The sequence below is a fragment of the Talpa occidentalis genome, unplaced genomic scaffold (assembly GCF_014898055.3).
Source record: "Talpa occidentalis isolate TD23 unplaced genomic scaffold, MPIMG_talOcc4v2.1 talOcc4.13, whole genome shotgun sequence".
NCBI lineage: Eukaryota > Metazoa > Chordata > Mammalia > Eulipotyphla > Talpidae > Talpa > Talpa occidentalis.
Window position 1 is genome coordinate 49,624,146 of NW_023601322.1, and position 12,467 is coordinate 49,636,612.

The 12,467-nt window shown below is 39.8% G+C and overlaps 1 protein-coding gene across 1 annotated transcript in view; it reads left to right on the forward strand.

Annotated features, from left to right (window-relative positions):
* Nucleotides 1-12,467, forward strand: part of RAB31 (RAB31, member RAS oncogene family) — a 155,079-nt gene that overhangs the window by 87,734 nt on the left and 54,878 nt on the right. The window contains exon 4 of the mRNA XM_037508843.2: nucleotides 11,207-11,278. Coding sequence (XP_037364740.1) covers nucleotides 11,207-11,278 — 72 coding nt within the window. The remainder of the gene's footprint in view (nucleotides 1-11,206; nucleotides 11,279-12,467) is intronic.

Here is a 12,467-nt window from a genome sequence, read left to right on the forward strand (position 1 = left end):
AACCTCAACTGTGGCAATGATGAATTGAGATTAAAAAATTAAATAGCAGGATGAGCAAAAAATAAAGTGGGAATTGTATGGGGACTATAACCAAGATGAAAATGCATACATTGTTAAAAATGAAAAATGGTGGGGCCTCCCCGGTGGCACAGCAGTTGAGCGCTGGGTTGCGAAGCTGCCCGCAGCCTCTGCAGCGACCGTTCGATCCCCGGCCGCTGGGCGAAGGTCCCACATGGCGCGCAGACCTCTCCTGCCTCCCGCTGCTCCCCTCAGCAGTGTACTTCGGTCCTTCTGCCTGTTCTGCTCCCCGCTCTGGCTCTGGTGAATTCTCTCACTCTCCCATGCTTCTGACTTTACCCAGTAGTTGTATAAATGAATAAATAAATCTTTTTTAAAAAATGAAAAATGATGTAAAAAATATATAAAATGTAAAAAAAAATAAAAAAGCAAAACAAACAGCAAAAAAAAAAAAAGAATTCAATTGTTGTAACAAACCATTTAACAAAATAAGAGTAACAGCCATCTCAACAACAACAAAAAAAAATAGCAGGATAAGCATATCCTGCTTGAAAGTAGTCTAACCTTTGCCCCTTCTGTATTCTCTCTGCCACAGTAAACCCCCCTGTTTTCCTTTGTTTCCCCATGACTGTCTCGCCCCCACCCCCTCCTCTGTGGGCTTCCAGGGCTTCTTGCACTACCCACCCTCCCTTTCAGGGAAGCCATGTTCTGTATGTGGTGACTGCTACATGAAGATTCTGCACACGTCAGGTAATGACATTTTACTGATCTGTACTTTAGTCTGGAGCGCCCTGAGTAACCTCTAATTATGAGGCATTGTCTCAGCCTTAGGTTGAGGCCAATTTCCATTTTGCTGACTCTCAGAGGATATGTGGTAAACATTGTAGGCAGCCATGCTGGAGACAGACGAATGAACGCCGGGGCTGGGGCTGCTTTTATTAAGGGGCTAAGGAACACTTAACCTAGTTGTGTTTTCTCCCTTCCCCTCCCTCTTCCTTTTGTGCTGTAATTTCCTAAGTGGCTAAAAGAAGGATGACGGGCCCTTTGACACCTATGAATGTCATTCTTGATGAAGAAATAAAGCACATGAACTTGGCTTAGTAAAAAGAGCATGCGCTGTTGTGCTGAGAATGTGTCTGACCAGGACAGCAGGGGTCTCAGATCTCAGACCTCTATAGACACAAGGCCAGAGCAGCTTTGCAAGGTGGCCTTACTCTACCCTTCACTCCAAGAAAAATGTGGGCTCTTTGGGTGCAGGGATCTTGTTTGTCACTTTGCCTTTTGTTTTTGTTTCCTGTTGCTGCTATCACATCACACATTAGTAACTCAAAACAGCACAGCCTCACCCTCTCACAGTTCTGAAGGACAGAAGCCCAAAATGGTCCTCACTGGCTAATACCCACACGGAGCAGGGCTGTTATCCTTTGGAAGCTTTAGAACTGGGTCTGCTTTCTTGCCTTTTTCAGAGACTGTCCACATTCCTTGGCTTGTGGCCTCTCCCTCCATCTTCAAAGTCAGCAACAGAGATATCTCTGACTTTCTAGCCTCCCTTTCCCACTTGTAAGGGTCCTTGAGATGACATTGGCTCAATTGGATAATCCAGGATAATCTTCCATCTCAAGGTCAATTGGTTTGCAACCCTTATTCCCCCCAGCCATGTACTGTAACATATTCACAAGTTCCAGGGAGTAGGATGTGAATATCTTTAGACTCATCATTCTGCCTACCAACTCCTGTTTTCCCATTGCTGAGCACATCGCCTGTCCTGTACCAATGTTGAATAAATACCTGTTAAATGAAGGAATTTAGTGTAAACCAGTATCTTTTTACATCAATTTAAGTAATGTTTCATTCAGAGAAGCAGTTTAGGACTAGGAAAATCATGGGATTTGAACTCAGAAAACCTGTTGAAGAGCTGTGTGCCCTTGGGCAATTTAGTTAACCCTTTTGAACTTTGGTTTTCTCATCTGTAAAATGGAAACCATCCTTTCTAGTCTACCTACCTTCACAGGGTTAATGAGTTCATCAGATAAGTGCAGTCATTATTTGTTGAGTCCCTGCTCTGGCCCAAATAGGGCACCAGGGAAGGATTCTTAGGAGAGGTGCAGTTGAGAAGAGGTGTGAATATGCAGCAAGGCATCTGAGCAGGGCAGCCCGGGATCCTGTGATAAGCAACCTGCTACATTTCTTGGACTATAACTCATGTCATTTCTGACATTGAAAAGTTATGTTAACTCAGCCATCACAAGCTGAAAATATATAAGCCCATAACTTCCTTGACGGGATGCTCAGCCTTTGGATGTAGATCCGCTGAGCCAAGTACTGGTACAGTAAACCTGCTTCTTGTTAGCCTTGGTGTCCTGGTTTCCTTTAGTCCACCTAACAAATAAAGTGAGGGATTGAGCCTTGTCAAGGAGAGGAGCATCCCAGGCTAGGGGAAGGCCTTGCGCCCGCAAGTTCAAGAACAGTGAGGAAACCAGGGACTGGAGGCAAGCAGGAAGTTCCCTAGGACCTGGTGACTCGGCCTCAGATGCTGGAGTACATTGAGTTTTATGCTTAGCAAGTTAGAAGGATTTGGAAGAAGAAAGTGACACAGTTTGACTGTAAAAATCACTATTTCCAGTTAACATGATGTCCACTGTTTGCCTTAGGAGACTCCAGTAGTTGGTGGGGAGAAGGTAGAAACACTCCAGGGAGCTGTGTGTTATGGACAGTCTTGAAGTGAGGCGATGAGAGCACGGGAGTTCATCCTCTTGTGTTCTCTTCTTGGGTACATGCTTGAAAATTTCTAAAAAAGTTAAAAATAAGTTTGATTGTATATGTAAATAAGTATCAGAACCCAGCTAGAAACAGTATCCTTGGGCTGTTGGGTAGTCAGCATGGAGGGCACTGCAGTACTTAAGGGCTGAGATGGAGGCTTGGAACAAGTCAAGGGGAGACGACCTCGCCTTGGGAAGGGAGGGACGGATCTGGTGCCCCCCGCCCCACCCCAGGTTGCAGGCTCTGTGGTGGCCATTGGCACTTGGAGAAAAAGCTCAGTCCTGGGCGCATGGTGTTTTGGGGGCCAATGAAATCATACAATTGCAAGGGCATTTCATGGGATTCTGTGCCCTTTCTAGCAAGGTGCTGTCACAGATGTGAGAGTCCTCCTTACAGTCTGTTCAACAGGGTAGACTTTTCCCCTGGTGGCTGGTCTGTGGAAACAGTGGGTGGGGCACACGGCCTGCCATCGTTCATGCTGTGGGTGCCTCCCTGGCAGTGTTTGCCTGCTGTCCCATCCAGCAGAGAGACCAGCTCCAATGTGAGACTTTTACTGTAAATATCAGAGCTGAGGATGGGAAAGGATAAGGCAGCCTAAACACAGCGGGAGAGGGAGAGATGTGACTGACCTTCAGGGCATTTTCTGCAACAAGCTCTGTAGAACAAGAGACTAAGGGATGGGTGGGGCATAGTTCTGGACTTTTAGGAAATTCCATTTGCTTGCCAACAGACAGAAATAAAAGCAGGGATTCTCTGTGGTTGGGTATTTATTTCACAATAAGAAAAATGTATTTCTACAGCACATCAAAACTTTGACTTCTGAGTAATTTAAGGATCAGATTAGACCAATTCATTACTTTGTGTCTCTAAAATCACCAATCCATACCCTACTCCTCTATACTATTTTGTTGGAAGATGTCTGGCTTTGTTTAGAATCATTTTCTGTTGCAGAAAACTTGCCCTGCTCCTTGTGGAACAGGAATCAAACATAGGGCAGGTCACTTCCAACACCATCTTCCACCTGATACTTTGCTTCTTCCCCTGTTCCCTAAGTGCTGGGAATGCTCCTTGACTTCAATGGACATAGTAAAAGAAAAAAGAAAGAAAAGGTGAAAAAGATCCTCTCTCAATGTAAAAGTAATAGGTTAACATTAAAAAAAAAAGTTCAGTAATATTTAAACAAGTGGTGGTCTGCCTATAATGGCGTTATTCAGAAATAACCATTTTAATAGTTCGGTATATAGTCTCTCAGCTCTTTTTTTCTCTTCAACTTTACTTACTATTGGATTTTAGGATATCTGACTGTGCATGTTAATTAGGCCCTCTACTTTTCTGTGGGAAAAGAGGGTCTATGTAAAAAATCAGAAACATTCTTTTGAATGGCACAGAAAGAACGTACAGTAATGGTTTTTCCATTCAACTTTTGCCAGCTGAGAATGTTTGGAATGTCAGGAATTTTCCTCTACCACTTCCCTCTTTGTTTGAATCCTGATGGACCTGAGGTATGTTTGGCTTCTGCCCTTGACTGTCCCTGGCTGCGGCATTCTGTGGGAGGGTGGGAATTTCTGAGTGTGCTGGCATCCAAGCGCGGGGTGCAGACCAGCTTTGGCTCCCAGGCTGCATCAAGGCGACTCACCAGGGACAGAGCGTTCTCTGAAAATCATAATCCATGACCATTCCTTGCAAGTTTCAGGACCCGGTGCCAGAGCCTCTGGCTTGGATCATTTTCCTCTGGGGAGGCAGAGCCCAGCAGGAGCCTGTCCTTGTTTGGAAACAGCGTGTATTTTCCACCACTGCTCTTTCTGGACTTGTAGATTTTGCTGCAGTGGAAATTATGATGCCACAAACCTGCATTTAAGGAATTTTGCCTGAGGCAGACTGGGTGGTCTGAAGGATTAGATTTCCTGGAATACTTTCCACCATGTGCTGGTGTGTATGCCTGTGTGTGTGCACAAGGCCACGTGGTGTGGGATGTGAAGGGAGGTTTGTGCTGCAGGTAAGGTGTTCAGAAGAATCAGGAGCAGGGCAAGGGAAAGAGCTACCATCCAGGGCCTCTTTGACCTTGAGTAGCTATCACCACCTGCCCCACCACCATCTCTACCCCTATTTTACAAAAGAAGGTCACAGTACAGAGGCATCCACAGGTTTCTAGATGCCCTGGTAGCTAGACCTCTTTTCACTGTGCCCCTAAGGTGGGTTCTCTAAGTCCTTAGATGCTAATAAATACTACTTGAAAATGGTAAAAAAAAAAAAAATACGCACAGCAAAAGAGACAATAACCAAAACAAAGAGAAACCCCACCGACTGGGAGAACATTTTTGCACACAACACTAATGATAAAGGACTGATCACAAAAATCTACAAAGAGCTGATGAGACTCAATGAAAACAAACAAAATAATCCAGTCAAAAAATGGTCAGAAGAGCTAAAAAGAAACTTCTCTGAAAAGGAAATGCAAATGGCCAATAGGCATATGACAAAATGTTCACCATCACTTGTAATCAGGGAAATGCAAATCAAAACTACAATGAGATACCATCTTACACCAGTGAGAATGGCACACATTAAAAAAACTAGAAACAACAAATGTTGGCGAAGATGTGGAAAAAAAGGAACTCTCCTGCACTGCTGGTGGGAGTGCAAACTGGAAAGCTGTGTGGAGATTTCTTAACCTACTAAAGATGGAGCTTCCATATGATCCAGCAACTCCACTCCTAGAAATCTACCCAAGGACACAGAAACATTAATTCAAGGCACCTGCACCTCTATGTTTATAGAGCCGTATTTACAAAAGCTAAGCTATAGAAACAACCCAACTGCCCCAAAATAGGTGACTGGATCAAGAAGATGTGGTATATATACTCAATGGAATATTACTCAGCAATCCAAAGAGATAGACTCATGCAATTTGCAGCAACATGGATGGAGCTGGAAGGGATCATGCTCAGCGAAATAAGCCAGAAAGAAAAAGAAAAATACCGATGGTCTCACTCATAGCAGGAATTTAGAAAACCTAAATAAGGGACCAGGAAAAAGACTAATTGCAATAAAGTATAAATCAAAATCAACAAGCAACTATAGACCAGAAACACACTGCAGTGGGGGGTGGGGGAGAAGAGGAATTAGGGTCAGAATAAGGGGGTGGGAATTGTATAGGGAATATAACCAAAATGAAAATGTATATATTGTGCAAAAATGAAAAATGATGTAAGAATTAATAAATGATGTAAGAATAAAATAATAATAATAAATTATTTCAAAGTGAAAAAATAAATAAAATTCATAAACAATAAAAAAATATTGGAAATTCTGAGTTAAATCCAAAACACATAGGTTTCTTTACTTGGAAACTTCCAGAGCCCTTATAGATAATATTTTATGAGCCCCCAAGGGAGAAGCATTGTATGTAGTGTTTCTCAAACTTATTTGGCTAAGAAACCTTTTCTCTAAAATGCGCCTTAAGGGCTGAGGGCTCTGCAGAAAACCCTGGCTGTCTGGCCTCACTATAAGGCAACCTGGATGTGAAATGGGTTTTCTGACTGTGGGTCCTCACCCACACGCTTTAAAGGGACTTATAATAAGACTCAACTGCAGGCACACACAAAAAGGTTAATGTAGGGTTTATTTACAATAGAAGGGGAAGTGAAGAAATAAATTGGTGGATGCGTCCTACCAGTTCCACTGAGGTGGAACCCCAATAGCACTCTGAAAGCTGGTGAAAAACCAAGGACCCCCAAGGCCCACATGTCCAATTATATACAAAATCTGGTTACTTAACTCCACCCTCAGTTTTGGATTTGTAGTCCTTGGTGTCTTGGATCTCTTTGGTCTGGGGTGGGGTGGGGTCCATAAAACCTACTTGTGGAGTTTGTTGAGGACATCCTTTCCCCCAACAATTTCATATTTTTCAGAAACTTGAATTTAATTGGTGCTTAATAGTCATTATATGGCTAAACCAAAATATGTTTCCAGTCTCTGATGGTTAGATATTGAGGCTAGTTCCCATTTTTTAACATTACTGATAATTTTACAACAAATTCTAATTACTTAGATTAGTTATAATCATCTCTGATTATATTCTTAAGAAGTGGAATTGAATCAAAATATATGAACATTTTCAAGACTGTAGAAACACATTGTTCACTTGCTTTCCATAAATGTATGCACACTTATCCTTTTACCAGTTGCTGGACAAGGGAACAGGGTTAGTACCAATGTGAAAGTGGAGAAATGTAAGAAGCTCTAAAGAGGCCTTTCCCCTTCCTTCCCTCCTGTAGACGGTTAGCCATTAAAAAACAGTCTCACACATTAGAGACATCAACAACCATTTCTTTTGAGGAACAAATTAAATTGGCTTTTCACAATTCCCTGCTATTCTTCTAAATAATTAAATGGCACACTAGAGCTACCTGAACACTTTAGTTTGGCATTCTAGATATTTTGTTGGATAGTTAGGGAAGAAGGGACTTTGAATTGGCATCTGTTGTGATAATCTTCAAATAACCTTTCAAGGTGAGATTTTAAGAAAAGTTTTATCAACCTTCTTTGATTGTGAACTTTGTTTCTAGAAGACTCTTTTATGTGAGCATTTCGTTAGTCTTATTTCCAATGCAACGGAAATTGAATGATGTCATGTTGAGCATTGAGAACGATTGTGGTGCTTTTGTTTTATATTTATATGAGAGAAAATTATGCACGTTGCAAGCTAGATGTGATTTATCTTTTTTGTCCTCCACAATATTACCCTTGGTCAATGCATTACTAGGTTTTGAAACTGAGACATGAACCTTCAGCTCATTAAAACCCCCAAGTCCCCAATAATAAAGTTGTTTAAGTGGTTTTACCAACAAATTTATTTCAAAATGGTTCCATTTGGAGGAAGGAAAGAACAATGCATTACATGCAAGACCTGTTCAATAATTCATGAGACCTGCACACCAGTCGCCATTGTAGATTCAGTGCCTGGTGTTGTAGCTGAAATGAACTCTGTTTTAGAGGATGTTCACAATTTTTCTTCTCTGTGCTTGTGTCTAGGAGTATACTTGATTTTCGAGCTTAAACACTCTACCTACTTGATATATTTAAGTGGATGATTGAACAAAGTAAGACACAGGATTAAAAGGATACTATATGTGTTCTCTACCCCTAGCAAAATAGAATGTTTCAAAAATTTATTACTGTCCCTTTGGACAGGAATATTCATTTTGTTTTCTACAAGTGGAATAGATTGCCAGAGGATGGATTAAGAATAGATTTATTGAGGGCCTCCCCTGGTGGCGCAGTGGTTGAGCGCTGGGCTGAGAGGCTGCCCGCAGCCTCTGCAGCACCAGTTCGTTCCCAGGCCGCCGGCGAGGGTCCCACAAAAAAAATAAAAAAAAAAAAGAATAGATTTATTGATGCCTAACAATAACAACAAACAGTGTTGGGCAGTCAATGAATATGGAGAGGCCTGCATGGTAGATGGCCTGCTGCCCACCAATGAGTTCTGGAAAGTGGCCAAGGCCCTTCAGCTGTGAACTCCTGAGTTCATCCAAGCTCCTTCCAATATGTTGCCTTTTCTGAAAACTCTAGAGGCGCCAGAGTTAGTTTTCTTCAAGGTGGAATTAGAGGAGAGTAGCCTGCTTCCCTCCCCCACTCGTGTGTGTGTGTGTGTGTGTGTGTGTGTGTGTGTGTGTGTGTGTTGGCATTTTTCACTATAATGAAAGGGAAAGCTAGGGAACTGATATGCTTCAGATTTCCAAATAGGATCATTTCAATTTGGCAAGTATTTATTCAGTGATAAGTGTTGTGTGGGAAATAAAAATGAATGAATGATGGTTTTGTTGTTTGCCAGAAAAATTTCAGGATTCATCCTTTCTGCCTTACCTTCTTCTTCCTACTGCCCTTCCCCTATAGAAGTGTCAACTTTTTCTTCAACTAAAAAACCATTTTATTTAAAAAAATCATAAAAATTTACATTGTACAGATTTATAAATTGAATAAATTGCTGGAAATCCCACCACAAGCATTTTGAGAAACGTTATACAGGCACACACCCACATTTTACTTTCAGTTCTATTAGGCTATGTATATATGTCGCTTTGTGACTATTTTCATTTAACAATATGTCAAGAATATCTTTTATTACTATAAATAAAAATCCTCACCATCATTTTTATGATTATGGAATATTCTGTTATATACACATATTAAAAAATTCTCTATGATGAACCTTTAGGTTGTTTTCAAGCTGATTTGCTCTGATATACAACAGAGGGGATGAGTATCTTTGTGTGATGCTTACTCCAGTATGTGTTGGTGTGAGAGGAATAGTGGGGTCAAATGATACACACAGTTCAACTTTTGAAATGTATTTCCATTAGTGACTTTGAGAGAAGGACTTTTTAAAAAATTGAGGTTGTTTAGCAGTGAGGGAAGGAAAAAATTGTTTATATATAAGTTGCACAACATGATGATTTGATGTATGTGTACATAGTGAAATGACTATTATAGTTAATTAACATATCTGCTCCCATAATCACCTCTGTGTATGTGCACGTGTGTGCTGAGAGCACTGAAATCTACTTTCTCAGCGAATTAGCAGATCAGAACAGTATTATTAACCAAAGTCGTTATGATAACTATGATCTTAGAACTTAGATCTAAAATCTTAGATCTTAGAACTTATTCATTCAACCTAACTGCAACTTTCTACCCTTTGACCAACATCTTTCCATTTCCTGTTCTTTGGCCACTGGTAACCTGTTCTGTTTTCTGCCTCAATGCATTTAAATTTTTTTTTGGTTTCCAAGTTTTATTCAAGATCTCAGAAAAATATCCCAGATAAACAAACTTTAATTCACATCTTCTTCCTATTTGCCCTGGCTACGGAAATAACACAATTCATAACTCTTTTTGTTAATGACTACATGCAGCCAATCCCAATCATTTAGGTTATTCTTCTTTAAATATTTTTTTGTGATATATTTCAAATATCTTTTAGAAAAAAGGTACCTTGGAAGTTATAGTGATCTTGGTCTAGCTTGTGTTCTGTTCAGTTATTTATAACCATTTCACCAAGATTCTCCATTTTTCTCTTCATGTTAATTCTCTCCTGAAGAAGCATCTCAAAACTAGCAGCATTCAGGATTCCCTTCCCTATAGTGTAGGTGCAATCAAGGGGAAACTTCAGGACCTGCTTCTTTTTTGGGGGAGTCCCCTTAGCCAGTTTCTTCATGGGAACCTTGGCAGCAGCTGTGTTCAACTTTGTCAGTTTCCATATATAAGTAAAGTCATAAAGTTTTTTTCTTTTCTGTTTCTGGTTTATTTCATTTAGCATAATGTCCTTCGGGTCCATACATGTAGTCACAAATGGCAGGATCTCCTTTATAAAGACTACACAATATCCCATTATAGATTAATGTAATAACAATATTATAATTTTGTATTATATAATTTTATAGAATCATGTCAATATTAGTACTAAATGTCACATTTTCTTTATCTATTCGTCGATGGACACGTTTTTGGTTTATTTCCATTGCCTTGTTCTTGTGAACAGTGCTGCAGTGAATATGGGAGCATAGATAACTCAGATATCTCTTCAGGTTATTAATTTCATTTCCATTTGATAAATACCCAGAAGTGGGAATTTTCATTTCTTTTATTATAACTAAACACTAAAATATTGAATATTAAAATGTTATTGGCAAGTTTTATCTTCTCCTCTGTGATTTTTCTGTTTATCCATTTTTCTTTTGAGTTATCTTTTTCTTAGCGACTTTCCAAACCCTGAACAGTATTTTTTCCAAATACAGTCAGAGATACACAAAGATAAATTCCTCAAAATATACATATGATTTGTATATATCCTTGGAACAGTTATCCTGCTTGGGAATAAATGATTCTCATGACTAATGATATTCGCTTAGGTGACGTTTTGGAATGAAACTCATCTGTCTCACCATTTGTCATGCACTTGGGGATGCCGCCATCCAGACCCGGGGCGGGCTGCAAGGTGCCCTTGCTGCAGTGTTCCTCATTAATGGCTCAGCGAGGGTCTTGTGATCTGTGGCACATCCTGTCCTTTTCTCCCCTTGGCAAACATCTCTTTCTTACTGCTGCGTAATTCTAATGAGCTTGCCCTGGGTCAATCATATCAGATAAGTAATGAGCAGTAGAGAAAAGGAAACTCATAGAATAGCAACACTTAAAATAAAATTTAGTTTTGGCCTTTGCCCAAGCGTGAATTTCATGGCCTGTAAACCACAAATGTATGCATAGTGGAGGAGGAAAATGTATTCTCTAATATGAACCCTGAGAAAAAAATCTAGGGAGGAAAAGATTCAGGGATCCTGTGGAGGTGATGCAGGAAAATACTTTTGTATTTAATTTGAATTGCATGATACATGCTTCCTTTGGCCTAAAACTATTCACTGTTCCCAAACAGTTTCACTCACTGGCTCCCATGTACTACCGTGGATCCGCTGCAGCTGTCATCGTGTATGACATCACCAAGCAGGTAAGAATGTCCCCTTTAGAATTTTGTTGCCATTTATGGTGATTTTGATCTTAGACCAAACAGAGACCTGTTCGTTAGAGTCTTGATGAGCCAGGAATTGGATTTCACAGCATAGTGGTCAGGGATGATGAATGCTATGTATTAGTATATTTCCTGTATATGTAACAAAGCATTTCAGGTTTACCCAATAAATTAAATAAACAATAAACAATAAGTATTCATTTTGTAAACTGACAGTCTGTAGAGGCAAGTTCATGCTGGCTAATACTGTTCTCTGAAATATCAGCTTTTTAGGAAAAAGAAACTTATTTTAAGTTCTGCATGCTTTATAATGACAGTATATTATTTTCTATTCATGTTTCAATCATACTATTTAAAATGCCAAAGATAATATTTATGTATGTATAGTGTGTTTGTGTATGTTTAATATTAACAGAATTGTAGTGATCACATTGAGGTCTAATCTGTCCCTCAACAAATAACTTCAGTGCTGTGCTGATATTTTCCCCACTCCTGTGGGCTGACTCATAGGCCTGTTAGTTTAGTAAGCCATTGTTGTGGCCATTCATGAGTTCCTGGCCACTTGTCCTGAAATGTGGTGTTCACCATGGCTCATTTCCTGGAGGCCAGTTGTAAGTGAGGGGCAGAAAGGAAAAGAAGGTTCTAAAGTGTGTGCATATTTCTTTTTCTTTTGTGAAATAAGCATGGACATTATCCAGGTCAGGCTATACTTGTAAATTAATATTATTTATAGAATAAAATTAAATGATTTTTAACTTCCTCTACTCAATATAGGTTACTTAAGTTTAGCTTAACTAATAACAAATTTTGTGTCAAAATATGGAGTAGTATGTTAACCTATATGAATCTCCTGAAAATATTTTTATCCATTAAGTTGTGTTGTGTTTGAAATAAGGGATCAGGGGAAAAAAAAGAAGAAGACAAAACTAGCAGACAACTATAAATTGGAGACATTCAAGGGGGGGGGAGGGATTAAAACAGGGGTGGGGACAGCAAAGAGACTGGTGATGGTTCACAGGTGATTTGGTGGGAATTTTACAGGGAATATACCTGAGAGGAGAGTTTGTACAAACATTGTACAAAAATGAATAATGATGTAAAATATATATGTATAAAATATTTTTTAAAAAGGTTGTGTTGGGTTTGTATTTCTACTAGGTTGAAATAT